The sequence below is a fragment of the Oncorhynchus mykiss genome, chromosome 10 (assembly GCF_057628025.1).
Source record: "Oncorhynchus mykiss isolate SJ-2025 chromosome 10, ASM5762802v1, whole genome shotgun sequence".
NCBI lineage: Eukaryota > Metazoa > Chordata > Actinopteri > Salmoniformes > Salmonidae > Oncorhynchus > Oncorhynchus mykiss.
The window spans coordinates 56,335,725-56,360,953 of record NC_143031.1 but is presented as its reverse complement, the minus strand read 5'-3'; the positions used below and the strand labels follow the sequence as shown (position 1 = coordinate 56,360,953).

General features: G+C 45.0%; 1 protein-coding gene across 1 annotated transcript in view; it reads left to right on the top strand.

Annotated features, from left to right (window-relative positions):
• Window positions 1–25,229, top strand: part of dchs2 (dachsous cadherin-related 2) — a 53,705-nt gene that overhangs the window by 11,298 nt on the left and 17,178 nt on the right. Inside the window, exons 2-10 of the mRNA XM_021619110.3 lie at window positions 1,036–1,227; window positions 9,065–9,296; window positions 11,471–11,707; window positions 13,508–14,575; window positions 15,759–15,949; window positions 16,352–16,451; window positions 18,339–18,496; window positions 18,803–19,679; window positions 20,429–20,668. Coding sequence (XP_021474785.3) covers window positions 1,036–1,227; window positions 9,065–9,296; window positions 11,471–11,707; window positions 13,508–14,575; window positions 15,759–15,949; window positions 16,352–16,451; window positions 18,339–18,496; window positions 18,803–19,679; window positions 20,429–20,668 — 3,295 coding nt within the window. The remainder of the gene's footprint in view (window positions 1–1,035; window positions 1,228–9,064; window positions 9,297–11,470; window positions 11,708–13,507; window positions 14,576–15,758; window positions 15,950–16,351; window positions 16,452–18,338; window positions 18,497–18,802; window positions 19,680–20,428; window positions 20,669–25,229) is intronic.

Sequence of the window (25,229 nt, the reverse complement as noted above, 5' to 3'; positions counted from 1 at the left end):
TCATCATTAAAAATTAAATGTATAACATAAGTTGCTAAAACTCTTTTGTACTATTCCTGAATGATGCTTTCCCCCCCACATAAAGGACAGTAGAAAGTGTTGCGGTGTCTTCCCCTTTCAGGTAGAAGTTAGTTTATGGGATGCTAACTTGATGTGATGCCGTCCTCTGACCTCCATAATGTGACCTGACAAAACATGTTGTGATTAGGGTTTTGGCACCATTCCATCCAACTCCCTGGCTTTAGCGCTAAACCCAAACTTCAAAGCGATTTGCAGGTAGAGCTCCTGGAAAAGGTGCCCTCATCCTCTACCTAAGCAACTTACTACATTTGCCAAAACCATAGAAAGCGTATTACGCACACCTCTTGTATGGCCACAGATTACTGTAATTCCTCCGTCAGAGCCAAGTCGAGGTTCTCCTGAAGAGCTATACCGGCGTAAATACGATTTCGGTTACAACCACATGTTCAATCCCTTCACGTTTCCGCTAACGTACACTCAGACTCGGCTTAGGTAATCCTTAGTGGTCATGATCCTTAGGGTCATTATCCAATTGTTTTGTCATGTGTTTCCTGTGCCCCTTGCCACAAACCCTCCCCCATAGCTAATGTCTTAATGAGATAAAGGAAGCAGCCCAGATGGGCAACCTGGTATCTCTTGTCAACCAACACATGGCGTCAAGATTAAGCCCCATCATAAAGGTCATAGGCCACATAGGAGCTTATGGGTCAGCAGCTAAAATACTGGGCCCTGAATTCTTCCTTGGTGGTCCTGTATGGGGAAAACAACATTTATGAGAAACTAAAGGGCCTTACCTGGCCAACAAACACATGTGAAGTAAAAAAATAATTTTTAAATTGTGGTGTGAGTCACGCCCCACTCCCTTTAGTTTGCGACCACAAGCTGAATTGCTAGAATTGGTTACATTCCTATGGATATTTCAAAATATTCCAACTACAAAGACCTATATCAACCTGTGTTTAGAACTTTGACTTACAACCCATGTGATGGAGCATGTTTCCTTACCCTCTGCAGGTTGTGGCCACTGATGTGGATGGCAGGGATTTCGGTACGGTACGCTACTCCATCTCTGACGGCTTTGATAAACAGGACACGCACCCTCTCTTCCAAATCAACCCAGACTCTGGAGAGCTTTGCATCTCACAGGATATCGACAGGGATTCAGGCCTGGCGACCTATGATTTATTAGTGAAAGCTGAGGATCAGGTGAGTTGAGAATGATCAAGTAGTTATATTAGTAGTTATACACTGTGTACAAAACATTAAGAACACCTTCCCAATAGTGTGTTGCACCTCCCCAACCCTTTTGCCCTCAACAGTCTCAATTAGTCCAGCATGGGCTCTAAAAGCTGTCGAAAGCATTCTACAGGGATGCTGACCCATGCTTCCCACTGTTGACATGTTGGCAGGATGTCCTTTGGGTGGTGGACCATTCTAATATAAACAGTACCAGTCAAAAGTTTGGACACCTACTCATTCAAGGTTTTAATTATTATTATTTTTTTTACTATTTTACATTTGTCTATGAAATGGCACACATGGAGTCATGCAATAACTAAAAGTGTTAAACAAATCAAAATGTATTTTATATTTGAGATTCTTTGAAGTAGGCACACTTTGCCTTGATGACAGCTTTGCATTCTCTGAAGCAGCTTAATGAGGTAGTCACCAGGAATGCATTTCAATTAGCAGGTGTGCCTTGTTAATTTGTGGAATTTCTTTCCTTATTGCGTTTGAGCATATCAGTTGTGTTGTGACAAGGTATGGGTGGTATACAGAATATAGCGCTGTTTGGTAAAAGACCAAGTCCGTATTATGGCAAGAACAGCTTAAATAAGCAACGAGGAGGAAAATAACACTGGAACATGCATGAGAGCACCAGCTGTACCGGAAGACTGTGATCACTCTCTCCGCGGCCGATGTAAGACCTTTAAACAGGTCAACATTCACAAGGCCACAGGGCCAGATGGATTACCAGGACGTGTACTGCGAGCATGCGCTGGCCAACTAGCAAGTGTCTTCACTGATGTTTTCAACCTGTCCGAGTCTGTAATACCAACATGTTTTAAGCAGACCAATGTAGTGCCTGTGCCCAAGAACACGAAAGTAACCTGTCTAAATGACTACCAACCCGTAGCACTCATGTCTGTAGCCATGAAGTGCTTTGAAAGGCTGGTCATGGCTCACATCAACACCATTATCCCAGAAACCCTAGACCCACTCTAATTTGCGTACCGCCCCAACAGATCCACAGATGATGCAATCTCTATTGCACTCCACACTTCCCTTTCTCACCTGAACAAAAGGAACACCTATGTGAGAATGCTATTCATTGACTACAGCTCAGTGTTCCACACCATAGTTCCCTCAAAACTCATCAATACGCTAAGGACCCTGGGACTAAACACCTCCCTCTGCAACTGGATCCTGGACTTCCTGACAGGCCGCCCCCAAGTGGTAAGGGTATGTAACAACACATCCGCCACGCTGATCCTCAACTCATGGGCTGTCAGCGGTGCTGTTCAGCCGCCTCCTGTACTCACTGTTCACTCATGACTGCACGGCCAGGCACGACTCAAACACCATTAAATTTGACTATGATACAACAGTGGTTGGCCTGATCACCGACAACAATGAGACAGCCTATAGTGAGGAGGTCAGAGACCTGGCTGTGTGGTGCCAGGACAATAACCTCTCCCTCAACGTGATCAAGACAAAGGAGATGATTGTGGACTACAGGAAAAAGAGGACAGAGCATGCCCCCATTCTCAATGACTGGGCTGCAGTGGAGCAGGTTGAGAGCTTCAAGTTCCTTGGTGTCCACATCACCAACAATCTAACATGGTCCAAACACACCAAGACAGTTGTGAAGAGGGCACAACAAAACCTATTCCCCCTCAGGAGACTGAAAAGATTTGTCATGGGTCCTCAGATCCTCAAAAGGTTCTACAGCTGCACCATCGAGAGCATCCTGACTGGTTGCATCACTGCCTGGTATGGCAACTGCTCAGCCTCCGTCCGCAAGGCACTACAGAGGGTAGTGCGAACGGCCCAGTAAATCACTGCGGCCAAGCTTCCTGCCATCTAGGACCTCTACAGCAGGTGATGTCAGGAGGCCCTAAAATTGTCAGACTCCAGCCACCCTAGTCATAGACTGTTCTCTCTGCTACCGCACGGCAAGCAGTAACGTTGCGCCAGATCTAGGTCCAAGAGGCTTCTAAACAGCTTCTACCCCCAAGCCATAAGACTTCTGAACAACTAGTCAAATGGCTACCCAGACTATTTGCATTGCCCCCCCCCCCCCACCCCCACACACACTGCCCCGCTCTGTTGTCATCTATGCATAGTCACTTTAATAACTCTACCTACATGCACATTGACTCTGTACCGGCACCCCCCCCGTGTATATTATTTTTTACTGCTGCTCTTTAATTGCTTGTTATCTCTTATCTGTAATTTTTTTTCAACTGCACTGTTGGTTAGGGGTTCATAAGTAAGCATTTCACTAAGGTCTACACCTGTTGTATTCGGGCGCCTGTGACTAATAAAACTTTTTTTTTTTGAATTGCGCAAAGAAACCGCTACTGAAGGACACCAATAAGAAGAAGAGTTGCTTGCGCCAAGAAACATGAGCAATGGACATTAGACTGGTGGGAGAAAAAAAATTGGTTCCAACCGCCATGTCTGTGAGACGCCGAGTAGGTGAACGGATGATCTCTGCATGTGTGGTTCTCACCGTGAAGCATGGAGGTGATGGTGTGGGGGTGCTTTCCTGGTGGCGCTGTCAGTGATTTTATTTCGAATTCAAGTCCCACTTAACCAGCATGCCTACCACAGCATTCTGCAGTGATATTCCATCCCATCTGGTTTGTGCTTAGTGGGACTGTTATGTTTTTCAACATGACAATGACCCAACACACCTCCAGACCAAGAAGGAGAGTGATGGAGTGCTGCATCAGATGACCTGGGGTCTAATTTATAAATATTGTGTAGGCACAAAAGAAAGGCGTACACCACTTTCTAAGCTAACTTTGAGATTTATAAAAAACAAACTTGACAGGAGAATGTGTGGTCCTCCACGGACACTTTGACCCATACGAATGCACATAAACTGGAGAAATGAGAAACTTAAACTCCGATGGCAGAAGGATGAAACTCGAGAAACACTTTGAAATGGATTCCATTGTGTAAAATAAATCAAAATATTACCTCACAAACTCAGCAAAAAAAATATCCTCTCACTGTCAACTGAGTTTATTTTCAGCAAACTTAACATGTAAATATTAGTATGAACATAAGATTCAACAACTGAGACATAAACTGAACAAGTTCCACAGACATATGTGAGTAACAGAAATTGAATGTGTCCCTGAACAAAGGGATGGTCAAAAGTAAGTCAGGTGTGGCCACCAGCTGCATTAAGTACTGCAGTGCATGTCCTCTTCATTGACTGCACCAGACGTGCCAGTTCTTGCTGTGAAATGTTACCCCACTCTTCCACCAAGGCACCTGCAAGTTCACAGGCATTTCTGGAGGGAATGGCCCTATCCCTCACCCTCCAATCCAACCTGTTCCAGACATGCTCAATGGGATTTAGCTCTGTCTTGCAGGAAATCATGCACAGAACGAGCAGTATGGCTGATGGCATTGTCATGCTGGAGGGTCATGTCAGGATGAGCCTGCAGGAAGGGTATCACATGAGGGAGGAGGTCTTCCCTGTAACGCACAGCGTTGAGATTGCCTGCAATGACAACAAGCTCAGTATGATGATGCTGTAACACACCACCCCAGACCATGCCGGACCCTCCTCCTCCAAATGGATCCCGCTCCAGAGTACAGGCCTCGGTGTAACTTTCATTCCTTCTACGATAAACGCAAATCTGACCATCACCCCTCGTGAGACAAAACTGCAACTCCTCAGTGAAGAGCACTTTTTGTCAGTCCTGTCTGGTCCGCAACGGTGGCTTTGTGCCCATAGGCAACGCTGTTGTTGTGATGTCTGGTGAGGACCTGCCTTACAACAGGCCTACAAGCCCTCAGTCCAGTCACTCTAAGACTATTGCGGACAGTCTGAGCACTTATGGAGGGATTGTGCGTTTCTGGTGTAACTCGGGTAGTTGTTGCCATCTGTCCCGCAGGTGTGATGTTCGGATGTACCGATCCTGTGCAGGTGTTGTTACACGTGGTCTGCCATCACTACATCACGTCCGTCCTGTCTCCCTGTAGCGCTGTCTTAGGCGTCTCACAGTACGGACATAGCCATTTTGCAATTTATTTTCCTGGCCACATCTGCAGTCCTCATGCCTCCTTGCAGCATGCCTAAGGCACGTTCATGCTGATGAGCAGAGACCCTGGGCATCTTTCTTTTGGTGTTTTTCAGAGTCAGTAGAAAGGCCTCTTTAGTGTCCTAAGTTTTCATAACTGTCAGTAAGCTGTTAGTGTCTTAACGACCGTTCCACAGGTGCATGTTCATTAATTGTTTATGGTTCATTGAACAAGCATGGGAAATAGTGTTTAAACCCTTTACAATGAAGATCTGTGAAGTTATTTGGATTTTAAGAATTAATTAAGACAGGGTCCTGAAAAGGGGACGTTTCTTTTTTTTTGCAGAGTTTATTATATATGAAGAGTTCCCTGGAGTGCATACAAAAAATGATATGATTTAGGACAATAAATGCAAACTGGGTTCTGTTTTTGCAAAATAACCCCTCATATGTTGTACAGTTTAATCGGGATTCATATTTAATAAGGTGAACAGTAGGACAAATTGTTTAAACTGATGCCGTTTTGATGCCTCAGGCGGGCAGATACACGAGTGCACAGTTTTAATGTTTTCACATGTTCATTACGCAGAACTGTCAATGTGATAATGGCCCTGTCATTGTCAGTTACAATCAGGGTAATTACCACACCTGAATGTGTTACGTAATTTTGTAGCTTTGACAATCAAATGGGTGGGTATTTAAAAGGCATGCAATTACAATGTGTAATGACGCATAATGGCTGCTTTGGCACTGTTGGAAGATTTGGTGAATGGAAGAATTCTGAGAACGAATTTCCAGAGACCAAGATTTACTGGCCAATGATGAGTGGATTATGAGCCATTTCAGATTACCAAGCGCTGTTCTCTTGAATCTCTGTGCTGTAGTGGGCCCGGCTTTACTGAGAAGCACCAGTAAGCAATTTGTTTCGTCCGTACGCCACCTTTTGACGTGAATCCTCCGCACAGTTTTATAAATGATGCCCCTGGCCTCCACAATCACCCGACCTCAACCCAATTGAGATGGTTTGGGATGTGTTGTTCAGAGTGAAGGAAAAGCAGCCAGTAAGTGCTCAGCATATGTGGGAACTCCTTTAAGACGGTTGGAAAAGCATTCCAGGAGAAGCTGTTTGAGAGAATGCCAAGAGTGTGCGAAGGGTGGCTATACTTTGAAGAATCTCAACTATAAAATATATTTTCATTTTTTTTAACATGATTCCATATGTTTCATTAGTTTTTATATCTTTACTATTATTCTACAATGTAGAAAATATGAAAAATAAAGACACCCTTTTTTGATTGGGTGTCAGTAATATACACTGCTCAAAAAAATAAAGGGAACACTTAAACAACACAATGTAACTCCAAGTCAATCACACTTCTGTGAAATCAAACTGTCCACTTAGGAAGCAACACTGATTGACAAATGTCACATGCTGTTGTGCAAATGGAATAGACAACAGGTATAAATTATAGGCAATTAGCAAGACACCCCCAATAAAGGAGTGGTTCTGCAGGTGGTGACCACAGACCACTTCTCAGTTCCTATGCTTCCTGGCTGATGTTTTGGTCACTTGAATGCTGGCGGTGCTTTCACTCTAGTGGTAGCATGAGACTGAGTCTACAACCCACACAAGTGGCTCAGGTAGTGCAGCTCATCCAGGATGGCACATCAATGCGAGCTGTGGCAAGAAGGTTTGCTGTGTCTGTCAGCGTAGTGTCCAGAGCATGGAGGCGCTACCAGGAGACAGGCCAGTACATCAGGAGACGTGGAGGAGGCCGTAGGAGGGCAACAACCCATCAGCAGGACCACTACCTCCGCCTTTGTGCAAGGAGGAGCAGGAGGAGCACTGCCAGAGCCCTGCAAAATGACCTCCAGCAGGCCACAAATGTGCACGTGTCTGCTCAAACGGTCAGAAACAGACTCCATGAGGGTGGTATGAGGGCCCGATGTCCACAGGTGGGGGTTGTGCTTACAGCCCAACACCGTGCAGGACGTTTGGCATTTGCCAGAGAACACCCAGATTGGCAAATTCCTCCAGCATGACCGGTTTGGCGGTGGGTCAGTCATGGTGTGGGGTGGCATTTCTTTGGGGGGCCGCACAGCCCTCCATGTGCTCGCCAGAGGTAGCCTGACTGCCATTAGGTACCGAGATGAGATCCTCAGACCCCTTGTGAGATCATATGCTGGTGCGGTTGGCCCTGGGTTCCTCCTAATGCAAGACAATGCTAGACCTCGTGGCTGGAGTGTGTCAGCAGTTCCTGCAAGAGGAAGGCATTGATGCTATGGACTGGCCCGCCCGTTCCCCAGACCTGAATCCAATTGAACACATCTGGGACATCATGTCTCGTTCCATCCACCAATGCCATGTTGCACCACAGACTGTGCAGGAGTTGGTGGATGCTTTAGTCCAGGTCTGGGAGGAGATCCCTCAGGAGACCATCCGCCACCTCATCAGGAGCATGCCCAGGGATTGTAGGGAGGTTATACAGGCATGTGGAGGCCACACACACTACTGAGCCTCATTTTGACTTGTTTTAAGGACATTACATCAAAGTTGGATCAGCCTGTAGTGTGGTTTTCCACTTTAATTTTGAGTGTGACTCCAAATCCAGACCTCCATGGGTTGATAAATTTGATTTCCATTGATAATTTGTGTGTGATTTTGTTGTCAGCACATCCAACTATGTAAAGAAAAAAGTGTTTAATAAGAATATTTCATTCATTCAGATCTAGGATGTGTTATTTTAGTGTTCCCTTTATTTTTTTGAACAGTGTATAAAATTGTGTACTTTTTACCCCTTTTTCTCCCCAATTTCGTGGTATCCAATTGGTAATTAGTCTTGTCTCATCGTTGCAACTCCCGTACGGACTCGGGAGGGAAGAAAGTTGAGAGCCATGCGTCCTCTGAAACCCGACCTTGCCAAGCCGCACTGCTTCTTGACACACTTCTCACTTAACCAGGAAGCCAGCCGCACCAATGTGTCGGAGGAAACACCGTACAACTGGCAACCGAAGTCAGCGTGAATGCGCCCGGTCCCGCCGCAAGGAGTCGCTAGAGCGTGATAGTAGTGATGTAGTGATGCCTCAAGCAATACGAAGCAGTGGCTTAGACCCCTGCACCACTGGCTAGGCGGTGGCGCATTCTTGGTACACACAGGAAACTTAAGCGTGGAAAAACCCAGCAGCGTTGCAGTTCTTGACACAAACCAGTGCGTCTGGCAGCTACTACCATACCCCGTTCAAAGTAACATTTTGTCTTGCCCATTCACCTTTTAATGCCACACGTACACAATACAAGTCTCAATTATCTCAAGGTTTAAAAATTATTATTTAAACGGTCTCCTCCACTTAATTTACACTGATTTTGAAGTGGATTTAGCAAGTGATATCAATAAGGGATCATAGCTTTCACCTGGTTAGTCTGTCATGGAAAGAGCAGGTGTTCATAATGTTTTTGTATACTCTGTATTACGTCATATTTACAGTTTCACATATCCCTTAGATTTAGTTCCTGTCACTGAATTTACAGATACTGTCTATTTTGAAAAAGGGCCAACTTGCAATAACTGTGGTATCTGGTTGTTTTTTTTCCCTTAACTAAGTTGAATGTGTTCACTGTAAGTCACTCTGGATAAGCGGTTATGCTAAATTACAGTACATGTGAATATTGTTTGTCTGATATTGAAACATGGTACAAGATTACTGGTGTTTGTCACTGTCCTGAACGGTCTTACTGTTTGTTAATATTCTATCCTATAATATTCCTCTTTGCCCAACAGGGAGGTTTGAGTGCCCAGACGTATGTCCACATCGAGGTGGATGACTTAAACGACAACCCGCCGGTGTTCAACCCAGAGAAGTACGTGACCAGCGTCAGCAGCCACGCACAGCCCGGCACAGAGGTCCTCAACGTCATCGCCACTGACAGGGACTCTGGGGACTACGGTCACGTTACCTACCAGATCCTGGCCGGGGACCTGTCCTCCCTTTTCTCAGTGGATAAAACTACAGGTAGGATGACAGCAGAGATCTCTGGGGTAAGAATGAAACAGGGTTGTGGTCAGATATTTTTTTCAATTCAGTGAACTAAGTCCTCGTAGAAAACCATGGGCGATTTTCAATACAAGAAGTGAATTGAAATTCACTTCTTGAATTTACTGAATTGACCACAACTCTATGTCTTGGTTTTTGTGTCGTGGAGGAACACAGTGTTAAGGGGCTGCTTATTGTAGTACTATGTTGCGTTTACGAAGTCCCCTCCCATCCTCCACTGTATACCCAAACCACTTAGTATTCTTACTGGAGTAATTGTGCCACAGCCCAACCCCACATCACAAGCACAGCACAGGTAGTTGTAGTTTTACCAAGTGCTAGTCAGGTTTTGCACTGAACTGTGTATATTACATCAGGTGTCTTTAAACCCATTTTGCCCAGGGGACACATTTGGTCTTCACCATGATCTGGAGGTGAATATTATTGCCTTGCTGTCATTATCCACAAAATACCATACTCCTCTGTACATAATCTTTTGAACAAATATTTATGCTCCCTGACTTTCTAGCTTGTGGTGATTAGCTTTCTGGACACAATGTTAACTACGATTACTGAAAGATTAAATTATTACATGGTCCAATATCATTTCGATCTTGCTTGTCATTCAATTTTCGACTGTAGTAGGTTTTTTACTAAAGACCACCACTCGCCACATTAAATTGTCTCGCAGGCTGCATCTTGCTCATGGGCTGCCAGTTTCAGATTCCTGTACTACACCTGTAATGTCAGTCTTATGTCAATGAATTCAAATCATTATTTTGTACACTACTTGTAGGTATGACTTGTGTCATCCTTCGAGCTTTCTAAACTCCACCACTATTTTTTTTCAATACAAAATTAAGAAATACATTTGTGGATGACTTTGACAATGTAGTATTTTTCTTGCTTCATTTACTGTATTCACCTCGATGCCTTCAAGCTGGTCAGTCACATTGACCATGCACTAATAACATATAACCTGCAGCTAGAAGTCTCACTTGCACCCTGGCATCATTTGATGCCAGTAGCCACATTGCGATAAACATGTGCTTACTCGGCATAAGCCCCCAGTAGTGGACATGATTGCTATAGTCACCTCACAGCAGGGATGCTGCAGATTTAGGAAGGCCTGCCCTTGAAGTCTGCAGTAGATACCATTGTCCTAAATGATGACACACTACCATGATTAAGACAATTTAATGCATTCATAATGGTACAAGCCGGTGACCTTTTGAAAGGCACCATACAGCCGTGGTATTGTAGAGGGAGTTATTGCAGTTTGACATGTTTGTGTCATGGCGTCAGAAAGCACATGATTTTAACAGAGCCGAGTGAACTCATACACATGACATCGTTGTAATAAAAGCATTATAATACTTCTTACCAATAGTTTCCAGAACAATGTCTATTTGCGTATTACTATGACGCAGGCTCATAAAAATAGTTTGAGGGTAAATGAATTAACTACTGCTAAGCTAATTGTTACCATTGCTATTGCTCCAGCCATCTGTGCAGGCCCTGTGGGAGCCCTTTTATTAACTGAGGCTTTCCAGTACAATACTGCCTGAAATCGGTGAGATTTGAGGGTGAATTCGGGTGACAAAATTAGCTGACCCCTGACCATATGTCCTGTGTCTGTTGTGCTCCACACATAGTCTACCATTCAAGAGAAGCCCAATTGTGAAGGTGCAATATGCAGAAATCATTCTGCCATTTCCTGATTGTTAAAATTCTAATAGTTTGCCTAATTTCAGTTTGTGTGACAAAGCAAGCACTCGGTGTAAAGAATCATTGTACAATCAAGACCGCTGTGAAATATATTTTCAATAACCAAAAATAGATTTTCAGCTGTTTGAAGCTGGTGTACAAAAACGAAATTTAAGACCAGGACGCACAGAAATAGGACACACAGAACAGATCTACCACTTCATAGACTTGCTTTTAATGAGAGTGACAGATCTATAACTCACAAGCAACAAGTTTAGTATAGATTCATACCCCTGATTTAATGAATAAAGAAAATAGAAATGTTGATTTAAATTATTTTTCTCCATTTACAAAATGACAAATTTAACTCTAGCAATTGATTTTCCCCTATTACTTCGAACAAAAAATCCAAAATGTTGACCGTCCTCATCCTTTTGCCTCTACAGGTGTGGTCTACCTGACCTCCACCCTGACCCACCTTGGCACTGCGAGCATCAAGCTGGCTATTACCGCCCAGGACAGTGAGGGTGTGACGTCGGCCCGACCCGCGGAGGTCACGGTGAACGTCCTGCGCAGTGCCCAGGCCCCAGCAGTTTTTCAGAGGTCACGCTATGCCTTCACCGTGCCTGAGAACGCTCTGCCTGGCACCCCGGTGGGAATCGTGGAGGCCCTCAACCCTGCCAGTGAGTAGTGGATGGATGGGTGTGAGAGATGTTGATTGGGCTCTTATTGTGTGGGTTAGATCAGTGTAAACCAGATGGTAATGGCACTTTCTTGTCCACTGGAAGACTAGGTGCAGTTCAACCATGTTGCTTACAACGATCTAATCCATTCAGATGCGAAATGAGTCTAGTGGCCCAGTCACTAGTAGGTGGAAGTAATCCATGACTTGTTTGTTTTGTCCGTTAAAGTGACAGACTTCTGTCACTCCCCTTTTTTTAACTGTTCCTCTTCTTCCTGACCAGGCTTAGTGCAGTTGTCAGCTGAGGTGGATGTAGGGTGAAGATGCTCTTAGACCCTAATCTCGGTCAGTTTAGGATTTTCCCCACTAATGGTTAAGGTTAGGATTGGGGGAGGGGAAGCTGATCATAGATCTGTACCTAGGTGGAAACTTCACCCCGGAGCGCTTAGGTGAGTGCTGAGCAAAAGACTGTGGAGCAGGCCGCCTGCCAGGGCTGGTGGGTGGCAGGGGAGTCGGGGGGGTAAGTCTCTCCCTCCTGGATGATCACACAAAGGGGATTTGGTAGGCTTTGGTGCTCTTCAGCACCTGGCAGGGCCATAGGTGAATGGGCAAATGATTGTGACACAATGTGGAATTTTTTTGCCTCCTGTTAACTTCTCACTACCTATGGCTCACAACACCTTGCTATTAAAATATAAACAAAGGGATATTTTGTTTTTACCCTTTACTGTGTTCTACCTTGTTTTGATTTGTCTGCTAAGCAGGTGTGTTAGTCTGTTAGTGGATTGACTACAATATACAACTGGCAATGAGGTATTTGCCAACAAAGGCAATGAGTATTAGGCTGATATGAAAACCTGGTGTTTTGTCCTGTTCATGCTTCATGACCAAACTGAAATGGACAGAATGGCACATTATCCAAAGTGAATTCCAATATACTGTAGGCTACTGCAACTTGCAACTTCTTCCCACGGACATTGTATTGTTTAAGAAAAGTTGCAACATAAATTGTAAGATGCAATGTTCAGAATCGCCTCCCGTAATGTGCCATCACATCTTTAAAAAAAACATTTTCTCATGTGATGTGATTTTTCACCTCATATCATCATGGGTAGCTGACACGGGCCCATATTCAAGTGTCTCCCTGATCTTCAATAATCCAAGTGAACTAGCTTTTCAATTAGACCTGTACTTTTCCAGGAGGAATTCCTTTGGGGATTCCCTCACTGTGGAGAGTTTCCCCACTTTTCGATTTCCCTGGTTTATCCCGTCACTGGCCACTCAGAGCAGTGTCACTCCTAGCTCTGCTCCAAGGCGTTAGTGTGGCTTGCTAACACCTGAAGGCTCAGCGTTAGCATGCACCGCACTAATGCCCTGGACCAGAGCTATGCCACTCCTTTCAGTGTATCTAAACGACTAAGCCTTTCTTCAGCAGTAGACAGTCATTTAAGGTTGTCTCGTTGGTTAACAGATTAACCCCTTGGAGATAAAACTGCGAAACATCAAGAATGTATTTTTTGAGGGAGGGGAGGGAAAGCCCCCTCTTAAGCCCCCCTCAAAGCTTTACTCTTCCCCTTGGCTGTTAGGGTATAGTTACTGTTAAAACACAAGGGGGAGGGGGGGGATATTCCCATTATCACATTTTGTGAAAGTTGAATTGGTTGCTCGAGTTATCGATTATGTTCATTGATTGACTAAATAGGAATAATTATACAGGTCAGCCAAAAATATTTGATATTGTGGGGCCTAGTTTTATTTTAATATTTATATCCATCCATAAATGTTTTTCTTGTCATCCCAGACTCAGTGGACTCCTTGTCGTACCGCATCTCGTCAGGAGACCCCCACGGTCTGTTCTCTGTCCACTCCAGTTCGGGCCTGATCAGTACCAGCCATCTGCTGGACCACGAGTCCCAGCCCTATGCCCTCCTGGTGCTCCAGTGCCATGCGGGCACCGCCTCGCCTGTCTACAGCAGCACCCAGGTCAACGTCACCATCGCTGACATCAACGACAACGCGCCTGTTTTCCCCAAAATGGCAGACACCGTTGCCGTGTCCCAAAACACGCCTCCCGGAACGGTTCTGTTCATTGCCCATGCCCACGACGCAGACAGTGGCGCAAACGGGAAGGTGCGGTATTTCCTGTCACGTGGTAGTGCTAGGGGGAGTGTGCCATTTTATGTGGATGCCGACCAGGGTACAGTGTACTTAAACCAAAGCTTTTCTCGGGACCCTCGACCAAAGTACACCTTCGAAATACTGGCGAAGGACATGGGCGAACCTTCACTCACCGCCACGCTGATGCTCACGGTCAACGTGGCACGCAGTGCCACTGAAGACACCCTGGCCTTTGAGACACTAGTCTACCAGGTGGAAATGGGAGAGGGCACCAAGATAGACACCCGGGTCATCCAGGTGAGGGCGCATCAAAGCCGAGGAAGCAGCAGCCACCAACAGGGGTCCAACCCCAATCCAGTCCTCTCCTACTCCCTGGAGCCTGACCCAGACTTTCCCCCTCCACCTCTCCGAGTCCACCCCGCGAGTGGGTGGCTCTTTCTCTCCCAAAACCTTGACTACGAAACAGAGCCCATGTTTCGCTTCAAAGTCCTCGCCACTGTTCAAGACGAAACAACAATAGGCATGGCTAACACCACCGCTACAACCAATGTTATCGTGCTTGTCCTAGATGAGAATGACAATGCACCAGTGTTCACCAGCCTGGCCTACTTCTTCACGGTCCAAGAGGGACCTTCGCCCCAGGGCCTGGTAGGGACGGTGCAGGCGGTGGACCGAGACTCCAGGAAGAACGCGCAGCTGTCCTACATCCTGCTGTCGGACGGGAAACACTTCCGCATTAACACCAAAACAGGTAAGAGGCCCTTTCCAAAGACTTGTGCATACTTCCTTTCATCCCGTCATTGAAGTAATCCCTGATCTGACATGACTGGATGTGTTAAAACTATGAAGTGGGGCCTTTGCTTTCACCAATCCATTTGTGATTTATTTATCTTAGGAATGAAGCAGGTAAGGATTCATTTTAGCAGCATTTCAAACTGGGCAGAGTGATCATAGATCATGTTTAAGCCTATGATAGAAGAGGCATTAAATGGTAGTTTCCAGTCAAGTTGAAAGAGTAGCCTGCCATGGTGGTCCGGGCTGTCTAGTATGAAATCAAATTTGGTGCCCTCTGGACCACTAATGCATTGATTTCACCTCAAATACACAGCTATATTCTCAGATCTGATTGGATTTTTTATTCAACTAGGCAAGTCAGTTTAGAACAAATTCTTATTTACAATGACTGCTCACTCACCCCTTGCTAAATGGCATATATTATAAGATTGTTTTCCCACAAAAAGAGTTTGGGCTAGCTAGAGGCACATGGTTTTCAGTAAAGTAATGGTGAAACCAGTGCAGTGGCAAAGCTGTGCTTTGATTTTTTTTCTATGGCACTCGGGCTGCGCAAGGTAGGCAAATCATTATTGTAATTGATAGTTTATGACTTTGGAAAAAGTAGCTGGTTCAAAATGAGTCTGTTACCGGCTATTTGGCCGATGACCAGCACTTACGGAAAACACTGATTTTAAAGCTGAAATCGGTAATGGTTAAATTGCCACATCTGTTTGCAATATTACAACAGAAATTACTTCAGTCAACTATTGCGGATTCCAGCTTTAAGAATCTCATACAAGATTGCAGATACTTATACTTATATATTTCCCTATGCCTACCCTTTCTTTGGTAATGGGGTTGCAGGTAGCCTAGCGGTTAGAGCCTAATAGTTAGAGCATTGTCGCTAGTAACTGAAAGGTTGCTAGTTCAAATCCCAAGACAACCAGGTGAATAATCTGTCATTGTGCCTTTGAGCAAGGGACTTAACCCTAATTGCTCTAGGAACGCGGCTGATTATGTCAAAAAGACACATTTCCAATTCACACATTCATATTAATACACACTTGTACATGTAAAATAGGACAAATATAAGCACCCACCAAAATAATTATTTCTAACACTAATGCTTTCTCACTCTCTTGCCCATCCTGCTCTCCCAGGGGAGATAATCAACTGGGTGTCTCTGGACCGGGAGCAGCACGCTGGGCACACCCTGAAGGTGATGGTGACGGACCAGGGCCAGCCCCGCCTCAATGCCACTGCCACCGTTCACATCCTGGTCACCGACATCAATGACAACCCACCCCAGTTCACCCACCTGCCCGCCTCCGGCAAGGAGCTCAACGTCCAGGTAGAGAGAGACGCACACATTTTCACCAGACAGCATGTCACATGAGCTGAAACAAGTAACACTTAAAATCGTACTTTCTAACTAATATTATTAGATTATAAATGGCTGTGATAACCGGATGATGATGATGATTATTATTATATTATTAATTAAGTTAACTGCAGATGAATTAACAACTGACGGAAATTATAATTTTGAAATGTGATAAAGAAAAGTTACTATATAGTTTCTGTGAAGTCACGTGTACTAACTCAAAATATTCAACTTGACTGCATGTCCATCGGTATAGTATTTTAGAATGACCCACTATTATGAATGTTATTAATTATGCATGCAGTAGCATGTACATGTTTTCAGTAACACTTGTTTTGTTAATTTGTTCTCTTGTTGGTGTTCATTTAGGTTTGGGCAGGCCTGCCCACAGGCTCATTGGTGACCACCATGTTTGCCAAAGACCTCGATGCAGGAGAAAATGCAACAGTCAGGTTTTCTCTCACCACAGGTAATGTTTTCAAATCTTAACACCGAATTGTTTTACAGAAACTTTACAGAAACGTCCTCTCGCTGTCAACTGCGTTTATTTTCAGCAAACTTTTAATTTCATTTTTTGTGTGAATTTTACCCAATTCTCTCCCCAATTTCGTGGTATCCAATTGTTTAGTAGCTACTATCTTGTCTCATCGCTACAACTCGGGAAACTTAACATGTAGATATTTGTATGATCATAAAAAGATTCAACAACTGAGACACAAACTGAACAAGTTCCACAGACATGTGACTAACATAAATGGAATAATGTGTCCCTGAACAAAGGGGGGGTCAAAATCAAACGTAACAGTCAGTATCTGGTGTGGCCACCAGCTGCATTAAGTACTGCAGTGCATCTCCTCCTCATGGACTGCACCAGATTTGCCAGTTCTTGCTGTGAGATGTTACCCCACTCTTCTACCAAGGCACCTGCAAGTTCCCAGATTTTTCTGGGGGGAATGGCCATAGCCCTCACCCTCTGATCCAACAGGTCCCAGACGTGCTCAATGGATTTGAGATCCGGGCTCTTCGCTGGCCATGGAAGAACACTGAAATTCCTGTCTTGCAGGAAATCACGCACAGAACGAGCAGTATGGCTGGTGGCTTTGTCATGCTGGAGGGTCATGTCAGGATGAGCCTGCAGGAAGGGTACCACATGAGGGAGGAGGATGTCTTCCCTGTAACACACAGCGTTGAGATTGCCTGCAATGACAACCAGCTCAGTCCGATGATGCTGTGACACACCGCCAACGACTGTGACGGACCCTCCACCTCCAAATTGATCCCGCTCCAGAGTACAGGCCTCGTTGTAATGCTCAATCCTACGACAATAAACACACAACTCGCCCCTGGTGAGACAAAACCGCGACTCGTCAGTGAAGAGCACTTTTTGCCAGTCCTGTCTGGTCCAGCAATGGTGGGTTTGTGCCCATAGGCGACGTTGTTGCCGGTGGTGTCTGGTGAGGACCTGCCTTACAACAGGCCTACAAGCCCTCAGTCCAGCCTTTCTCAGCCTATTGCAGACAGTCTGAGCACTGATGGAGGGATTCTGCGTTCCTGGTGTAACTCGGGCAGTTGTTGCCATCCTGTACCTGTCCCGCAGGTGTCATGTTCGGATGTACCGATCCTGTGCAGGTGTTGTTGCACGTGGTCTGCCACTGCGAGGATGATCAGCTGTCCATCCTGTCTCCCTGTAGTGCTGTCTTATGCGTCTCACAGTACCGACATTGCAATTTATTGCCCTGGCCTCATCTGCAGTCCTCATGCCTCCTTGCAGCATGCCTAAGGCACGTTCACACAGATTAGCAGGGACCCTGGGCATCTTTCTTTTGGTGTTTTTCAGAGTCAGTAGAAAGGCCTTTTCAGTGTCCTCAGTTTTCATAACTGTGACCTTAATTGCCTACCGTATGTAAGCTGTTAGTGTCTTAGCGACTGTTCCAGAGGTGCATGTTCATTAATTGTTTGTGGTTCATTGAACAAGCATGGGAAACAGTGTTTAAACCATTTACAATGAATATCTGTGAAGTTATTTGGATTTTTATGAAATATCTTTGAAAGACAGGTTCCTGAAAAGGGACGTTTTTTTTGTTGCAGATTTTATTTTAATTGGTCTTACTCGGATACCATTTGACTTAGAGACAGTTCATCAGAAAGTTAAGATTTAGGTTAGTTCAGGCCCATTAGGGTTAATGTTTTTAGAGCTTAAAGTTGGTGTTATGTTGCCATCATTCCAGGCCATTGTGTAGATCCAGCTATACCCATCAATCCAAAATAAGGAAGATGAGCACCATATCATTTTTATCTATGTCTGTATGACATGTATTTTTCCTCTCTCTCCTCTTTCTTTCTGTCTTTTTCTCAGATGAGGAACGGGGCCACTTTGAGATAGACAGTCAGAGCGGAGACATACGGAGCACGGAGCTATTCACCCAGAACGCAAAGACCCAATACACCCTGACAGTGGTTGCCACCGACAATGGAGCTGTCCCCCTAGAGGAGACAGCCATCATTCACCTCCAGGTGCCCTGACCTTCCTTTTGCATAATGGGATTGATATTGGCCCAGTTCTCACGGAGTACTACTATGACATGCCTCTACATGTTTGTAATTTACCTTTACCAGTTGCTCTTGTCCAGAGTATCATGCAATTAAGATACATTATCTTATAATATGTAATAGACAACTGATGATTACTGGATGGTTTGGAATTCTAGTGTAATTACTATAATTTAGTAGCATTTGTGACATGATTTGCGCTACTTGAGTCTGCATTGGCAATTAGACATTTAGTGGTTTGAATTGAAGTTGAATTCAACCCATTTCCAGGTTCAAGCTGCAGAGAAACAACACGGCGGCACCCACCCCCAAAGTGTGCGACTCTTCTCCGTGAGGGAGGACACCAAACCCGGCACTGTTATCGGCTCCGTCCACCTCTCCCCATCCCCAATAACCAATGGCAGGCTGCGTTACTCCATCGCCGAGGGCGACGGGGTCCTTCACTTCGGCCTGGACAGCTCGTCCGGAGACCTGTACCTCAACCAGCCGCTGGACTATGAGTCTACATCACGCTACTTTCTGGTTGTACATGGCGAGGACGCCACCAGACCAGGGACGAATGTAACTGCATTTGTGAGCGTAGCGGTGGAGGACGTGAACGACCACGTGCCCTGGTTCCCCTGCGAGGTGATCACGTTGGGGTTGCAGGAGGACGTAGAAGTCGGAACGCGTGTGATCGCCTTCAATGCCAAAGATGGCGACGGGAGCCTGGCCAACAGCGGCCTGCGTTACTCATTGGCCTTTGATCCTGAGCTGGGCAGGTCAGGAGGGTCATCGTTGTCCTCCACAACATCATCATTTCCTTTCCGCATCCACCCACTCACCGGCACTCTCACCACGACAACTCCCCTGGACCGCGAGAGGACCGTGAGCTTCACGTTCATGGTCACCGCCACTGACCAGGCAGCAAGGGCGGTCGACCGCAAGTTTGCGACTGTGACCGCTCAGGTGTTCCTGCTGGACGTGAATGACAACTGTCCGGCGTTTGTCTCCCAGGACACGGCCCTCGTGATGGAGGATGCAGAGGTGGGGAGCCTGGTGCATCGTGTGGTGGGCGTGGATGATGACATCGGTGAAAGCGGCCAGGTCACCTATTGTCTTGTCTCTGGGAACAAGGAAGGGCTCTTTATTTTGGAGGAGAAAACAGGTATGCTCTTGGTAGTATTTCGATGAATGACGAAAGTATGATTCTAGAAAATGTATGAGGAATCATTTACCTCACTACAGTCATTCCGTAGTTTAATTTCCAGGCGAAGCACAAAGGCCCCCCAAAGCAAAGCATCCAGGTAGTCTAATGAATCATTCAATTATTCTGCTGCTCTGTTGTTCTCTACATACTTTAGTCTGAGACTGCCATCAATGAATTTGTTTGCGGTGACAAGGGGCGTTGTACAAAAAGTCCTCAGAGATTGGATTGTCTCCAACCAATCAGAGTATCAAAGCCAATGATGAATTTTCAAACCACTGCTTTACCCCTGTGTCTGGCTCTGGTCTGACCAACCGAATTGGTGATTGGACCAATCATATGGCGCTGAATGTGTTTGCATTCGGTGAAGCGATACTCCGATCCAAACCCATTGCGAAGAATAAAACCAATGTCCTTGGGCGTAGCGTTTGCATAGAGCAAGGAGTCTGGGTAGCCAGGCAAACATCCAGATCCTCTGACATCAAAAATGGTCAAATAAATCCCTGATCTACGAATCACTTTGCATCCTAAACAACTGCTCTTTATGTGATCATGGCTCGATTCTGCGCCTTGCCTTGCTCTAGCTGATCCCTTCAGACACACTGAATCTTTTTAGGGGTAGCAGCGCTAAGTAGTGGCCCTATCAATACAATGGCAGGGGAACACTGCCACAGCACATCAGTCTCAACTCGCCTCTTCTCCCCCCGTAGGTCTGCTGTACCTAGCATCCCCTCTGGACTATGAGCTCCAGACCTCCCACTCCCTGACCATCCAGGCCTCGGACCAGGGGCTCCCCTCCCTCTCCTCTATCCAGACCCTGATGCTGGAGGTAGGGGATGTGAACGACCAGCCTCCTCTGTTCCAGCAGGACGTCTACACAGCCAGCGTTGCCGAGAACAGAGAGCCTGGGGAGAGCGTGGTCACGGTGTCCGCCACAGACAAGGACTCCGGTACGTAGCACTCTGGATACTGTTATTCTTTTCAAATTGTGTTTAATTGTTCAGTTCAGATGGAGAATACAGAGCAGAAAAACAAGTTCTCTTCATTTGCAGTGCTTCAATTATTTATAGGAGATATTGTTCTGCGCTAGCTAGCGCATCATCTCAAAGGAAGAAGTAAGCTTTGCCTGTGCCAAAATGGTCTATAGGGAAGGAGCCTCATGTTTCTGTAGCATAAGGCAGTTTGGTGTAGAAGTACACCCCCAGGAGATCACAATGCCTTACCTACCCCCTTACCCCCAATCCATCTCCTTAATGCGTTGTGCCAAGCCGAGGCATTAGGTCCCATTTTTAGTGTTTTTATGAATCTACCCAGGATCAAACCCCCAACCTAATTCTCTAGATAACCTAGAGCCCACATCACTCATTGTAGACAAACCCATCCACAGTTTAGATTTACACAGTGGTCACATTACAGTATGTCAGTTTAGCCTCTAGGTGGCAGCATCAGCATATGAATTCTACTTTGAGAGACCTTATGCGACTTTTCTCCGTGAGGGAGGACACCAAACACGGCACTGTTATCGGCTCCGTCCACCTCTCCCCATCCCCAACAACCAATGGCTGAGTTGTGCTGAGACAGATCCATCCTGCGATTTAGTGATCAACAAATACTGCTGATTATCTTTTCTAACCCAAAATCCTGACCATAAAATTGCATTTGATAATATAACCAAGTTGGCTATGGTTTGGATTGCGGTTTGGGAATTTTTTTTAAACTCGAATTTGATTCTTATGTTGCTCTCTCAAACTGTTCACTGTCCTATGGTAGGTTAAATTATTTTTGATATGACGTACTGTATCTACAGCAGAAAAGACACTGGAATCTCAAGTGTTTCCATAAGCTATCTCAAATAAGTATCAAGTAGGTGCAACTATGTGGTAACCTTGTTCCCTGAAAAGCCACACAAGTCTACCATAAACCCCCCCTTTTCCCTTTCACCCCCTGTCCATACATGGTTCATATCAATCACCAGTAGATCACACTGACAGGGGCGCCATTAACTGACAATCCTCCTCAATCTGTGAGTTTTCAGTAGAGCCCTAGAGGCCTGACAGGTCAAGAATTTCTACTTCTCCGTTGGTCCCATTCCATTTGGGTTGCTTCCCAAATGGCACTCTGTCCTCTACATAATGCACTATGGGCCCATATTTCCTATGGGCCCTGGTCAAAAGTAGTGCACTACATAGGGAACATGGTGCTATTTGGGATGCATCCTTTGGGTTTGATTGAAATGGAGGGAGAGCCGCAGTGCGCTCCCCTGATCTTGTCTTCTGTTTTCTCTCTGCACAGGCTAGTTCAAGCATACATCCCACCGAATTACACTCACGACCCAACTTAATCACGTTCGCACATCCACACGTTGGCCCTTGTTTATTGTAACACTTTTCCCTGCAGCAGCCCGCCGTCCCCCAAATCACGTTTCTTAATTGCTCTCCCAGATATTGAAAGTTGAGGCAGAAGGTGAAGCAAGGGAGGGTGTGTGCTCTTTTTAAACACCAAGGAGGTGTGTGTCTGTGTCTCAGCATGCGTCCATGTGGGTGTATGTGTGCGTGAGACATTCTTGGGGTGAGAACAGTCTCTAAGAAAAGCAAGCAGACCGAAAGCCCCCGCTCCTCCAGGAGATGTGAAAGGTCCCACCGACGATGAGTCCATAATCCCAACCATCTGTGCTAATAGGCCTTGAGTGTTCATCTGTCTCCTCCAATCACCTCTCTCTGGAGTGGCCTGAATCTGTGGCGTGCCTCAATGGCCGCTCTCTCTCCATCTGTCCCACAATTAAGTTGAGGAAAGTTGTATTTTATATATATTTATTTGTTTATTTTTGGCATTGATCTTTGTCTTTTGCTTCAGTGTTGGAGAAATTGTGAGGAGAAAGAGCGACTGGTTGTTCAGTACTTCACTCCAAACCTTGCTTTTAGGTACAGTTGAAGTCGGAAGTTTACATACACTTAGGTTGGAGTCATTAAAATGTGTTTTTCAACAACTCAACTCTTGTTAACATACTATAGTTTTGGCAAGTCGGTTAGGACATCTACTTTGTGCATGACACAAGTGATTTTTCCAACAATTGTTTGCAGACAGATTATTTCACTTATTATTCACTGTATGACAATTCCAGTGGGTCAGAAGTTTACATACACTAAGTTGACTGTGCCTTTAAACGGCTTGGAAAATTCCATGGCTTTAGAAGCTTCTGATAGACTAATTGACATCATCTGAGTCAATTGGAGGTGTACCTGTGGATGTATTTCAAGGCCTACCTTCAAACTCAGCACCTCTTTGCTTGACATCATGGGAAAATCAAAATAAATCAGCCAATACCTCAGAAAACAATTGTAGACCTCCACAAGTCTGGTTCATCCTTGGGAGCAATTTCCAAACTCCTGAAGGTACCACCTTCATCTGTACAAATAATAGTACGCAAGTATAAACACCATGGGACCACGCAGCCGCCATACCTCTAAGGAAGGAGACGCGTTCTGTCTCCTAGAGATGAACGTACTTTGGTGCGAAAAGTTAAAATCAATCCCAGAACAACAGCAAAGGACCTTGTGAAGATGCTGGGGGAAACGGGTACAAAAGTATCTATATCCACAGTAAAACTAGTCCTATATCGACATAACCTGAAAGGACACTCTCAGCAAGTAAGAAGCCACTGCTCCAAAACCACCGTGTAAAAGCCAGACTACGGTTTGCAACTGCACATGGGGACAAAGATTGCACTTTTTGGAGAAATGTCCTCTGGGCTGATGGAACAAAAATAGAACTTTTTGGCCATAATGACCATCGTTACATTTGGAGGAAGAAGGGGAAGGCTTGCAAGCTGAAGAACACCATCCCAACTGTGAAGCACGGGGGTGGCAGCATCATGTTGTGGGGGTGCTTTGCTGCAGGAGGGACTGGTGCACTTCACATCATGAGGACGGAAAATTATGTGGATATATTGAAGCAACATCTCCAGACATTAGTCAGGAAGTTAACGCTTGGTCGCAATGGGTCTTCCAAATGTTCAATGTCCCCAAGCATACTTCTAAAGTTGTGGCAAAATGTTTTAAGGCCAACAAAATTAAGGTATTTTAGTGGCCATCACAAAGCCCTGACCTCAATCCCATAGAACATTTTTGGGGAGAACTGAAAAAGCGTGTGCGACAGGCCTACAAACCTGACTCAGTTACACCAGCTCTGTCAGGCCAACATTCCCCCAACTTATTGTGGGAAGCTTGTGGAAGTCTACCTGAAATGTTTGACCCAAGTTAAACAATTTAAAGGCAATGCTACCAAATACTACTTGAGTGTATGTACGCTTCTGACCCACTGGGAATGTGATGAAAGACATAAAGGCTGAAATAAATCATTCTCTCTCCTATTATTTTGACATTTCACATTCTTAAAATAAAGTGGTGATCCTAACTGACCAAGACAGGGACATTTTACTAGGATAAAATGTCTGGAATTGTGAAACTGAGTTTAAATGTATTTGGCTAAGGTGTATGTAAACCTCCGACCTCAACTGTGCCCATCTTATATTTTTTGGTAATAAAAGTAATAACATAGTAGTTTTATTGGTGGAAAATACAAAATAATACTTTATTTTCTCCCTGAGTTTACAATCTTTTACTGACATTTTGCGTGACTGTTTTTCTTGTTTCTCTTCACTTTGTTGTACAATTTATAGTATAGCAGAAATATGTGATGTTTTTCAATATGTTCTAGTATTTTTTTTTTTAATATATCTCAATGTCAACAGTGAAGAGGCCACTCCGGAATGCTGGCCTATGCAGAGTTCCTCTGTCCAGTGTCTTTTGCCCATGTTAATCATTTATTTTTATTGGCCAGTCTGAGATATGGCTTTTTCTTTGCCACTCTGCCTAGAAGTCCAGAATCTCGCAGTCGCCTCTTCACTGTTGATGTTGAGACTGTTGTTTTGCGGGTACATTTTAATGAAGCTGCCAGTTGAGGACTTGTGAGGAGTCTGTTTCTCAAACTAGACACTCTAATGTACTTGTCCTCAGTTGTGCACCGGGGCCTCCCACTCCTCTTTCTATTCTGGTTAGAGACAGTTTGCCCTGTTCTGTGAAGGGAGTAGTACACAGCATTGTACCAGATCTTCAGTTTCTTGGCAATTTCTCATGGAATAGCCTTCATTTCTCAGAACAAGTATAGACTGACGAGTTTCAGAAGAAAGGTCTTTGTTTCTAGCCATTTTGAGCCTGTAATCAAACCCACAAATGCTGATGCTCCAGATACTCAACTAGTCTAAAGGCCAGTTTCATTAATTTAATCAGGACAACAGTTTTCAGCTGTGCTAACAGAATTGCAAAAGGGTTTTCTAATGATCAATTAGCCTTCTAAAATTATCAACTTGAATGAGCTAACACAAAGTGACATTGGAACACAGGAGTGATGGTTGCTGTTAATGGGCTTCTGTACACCTATGTAGATATTCGGTATAAAATCTGCTGTTTCCAGCTACAGTAGTCATTTACAACATTAACAATGTCTACACTG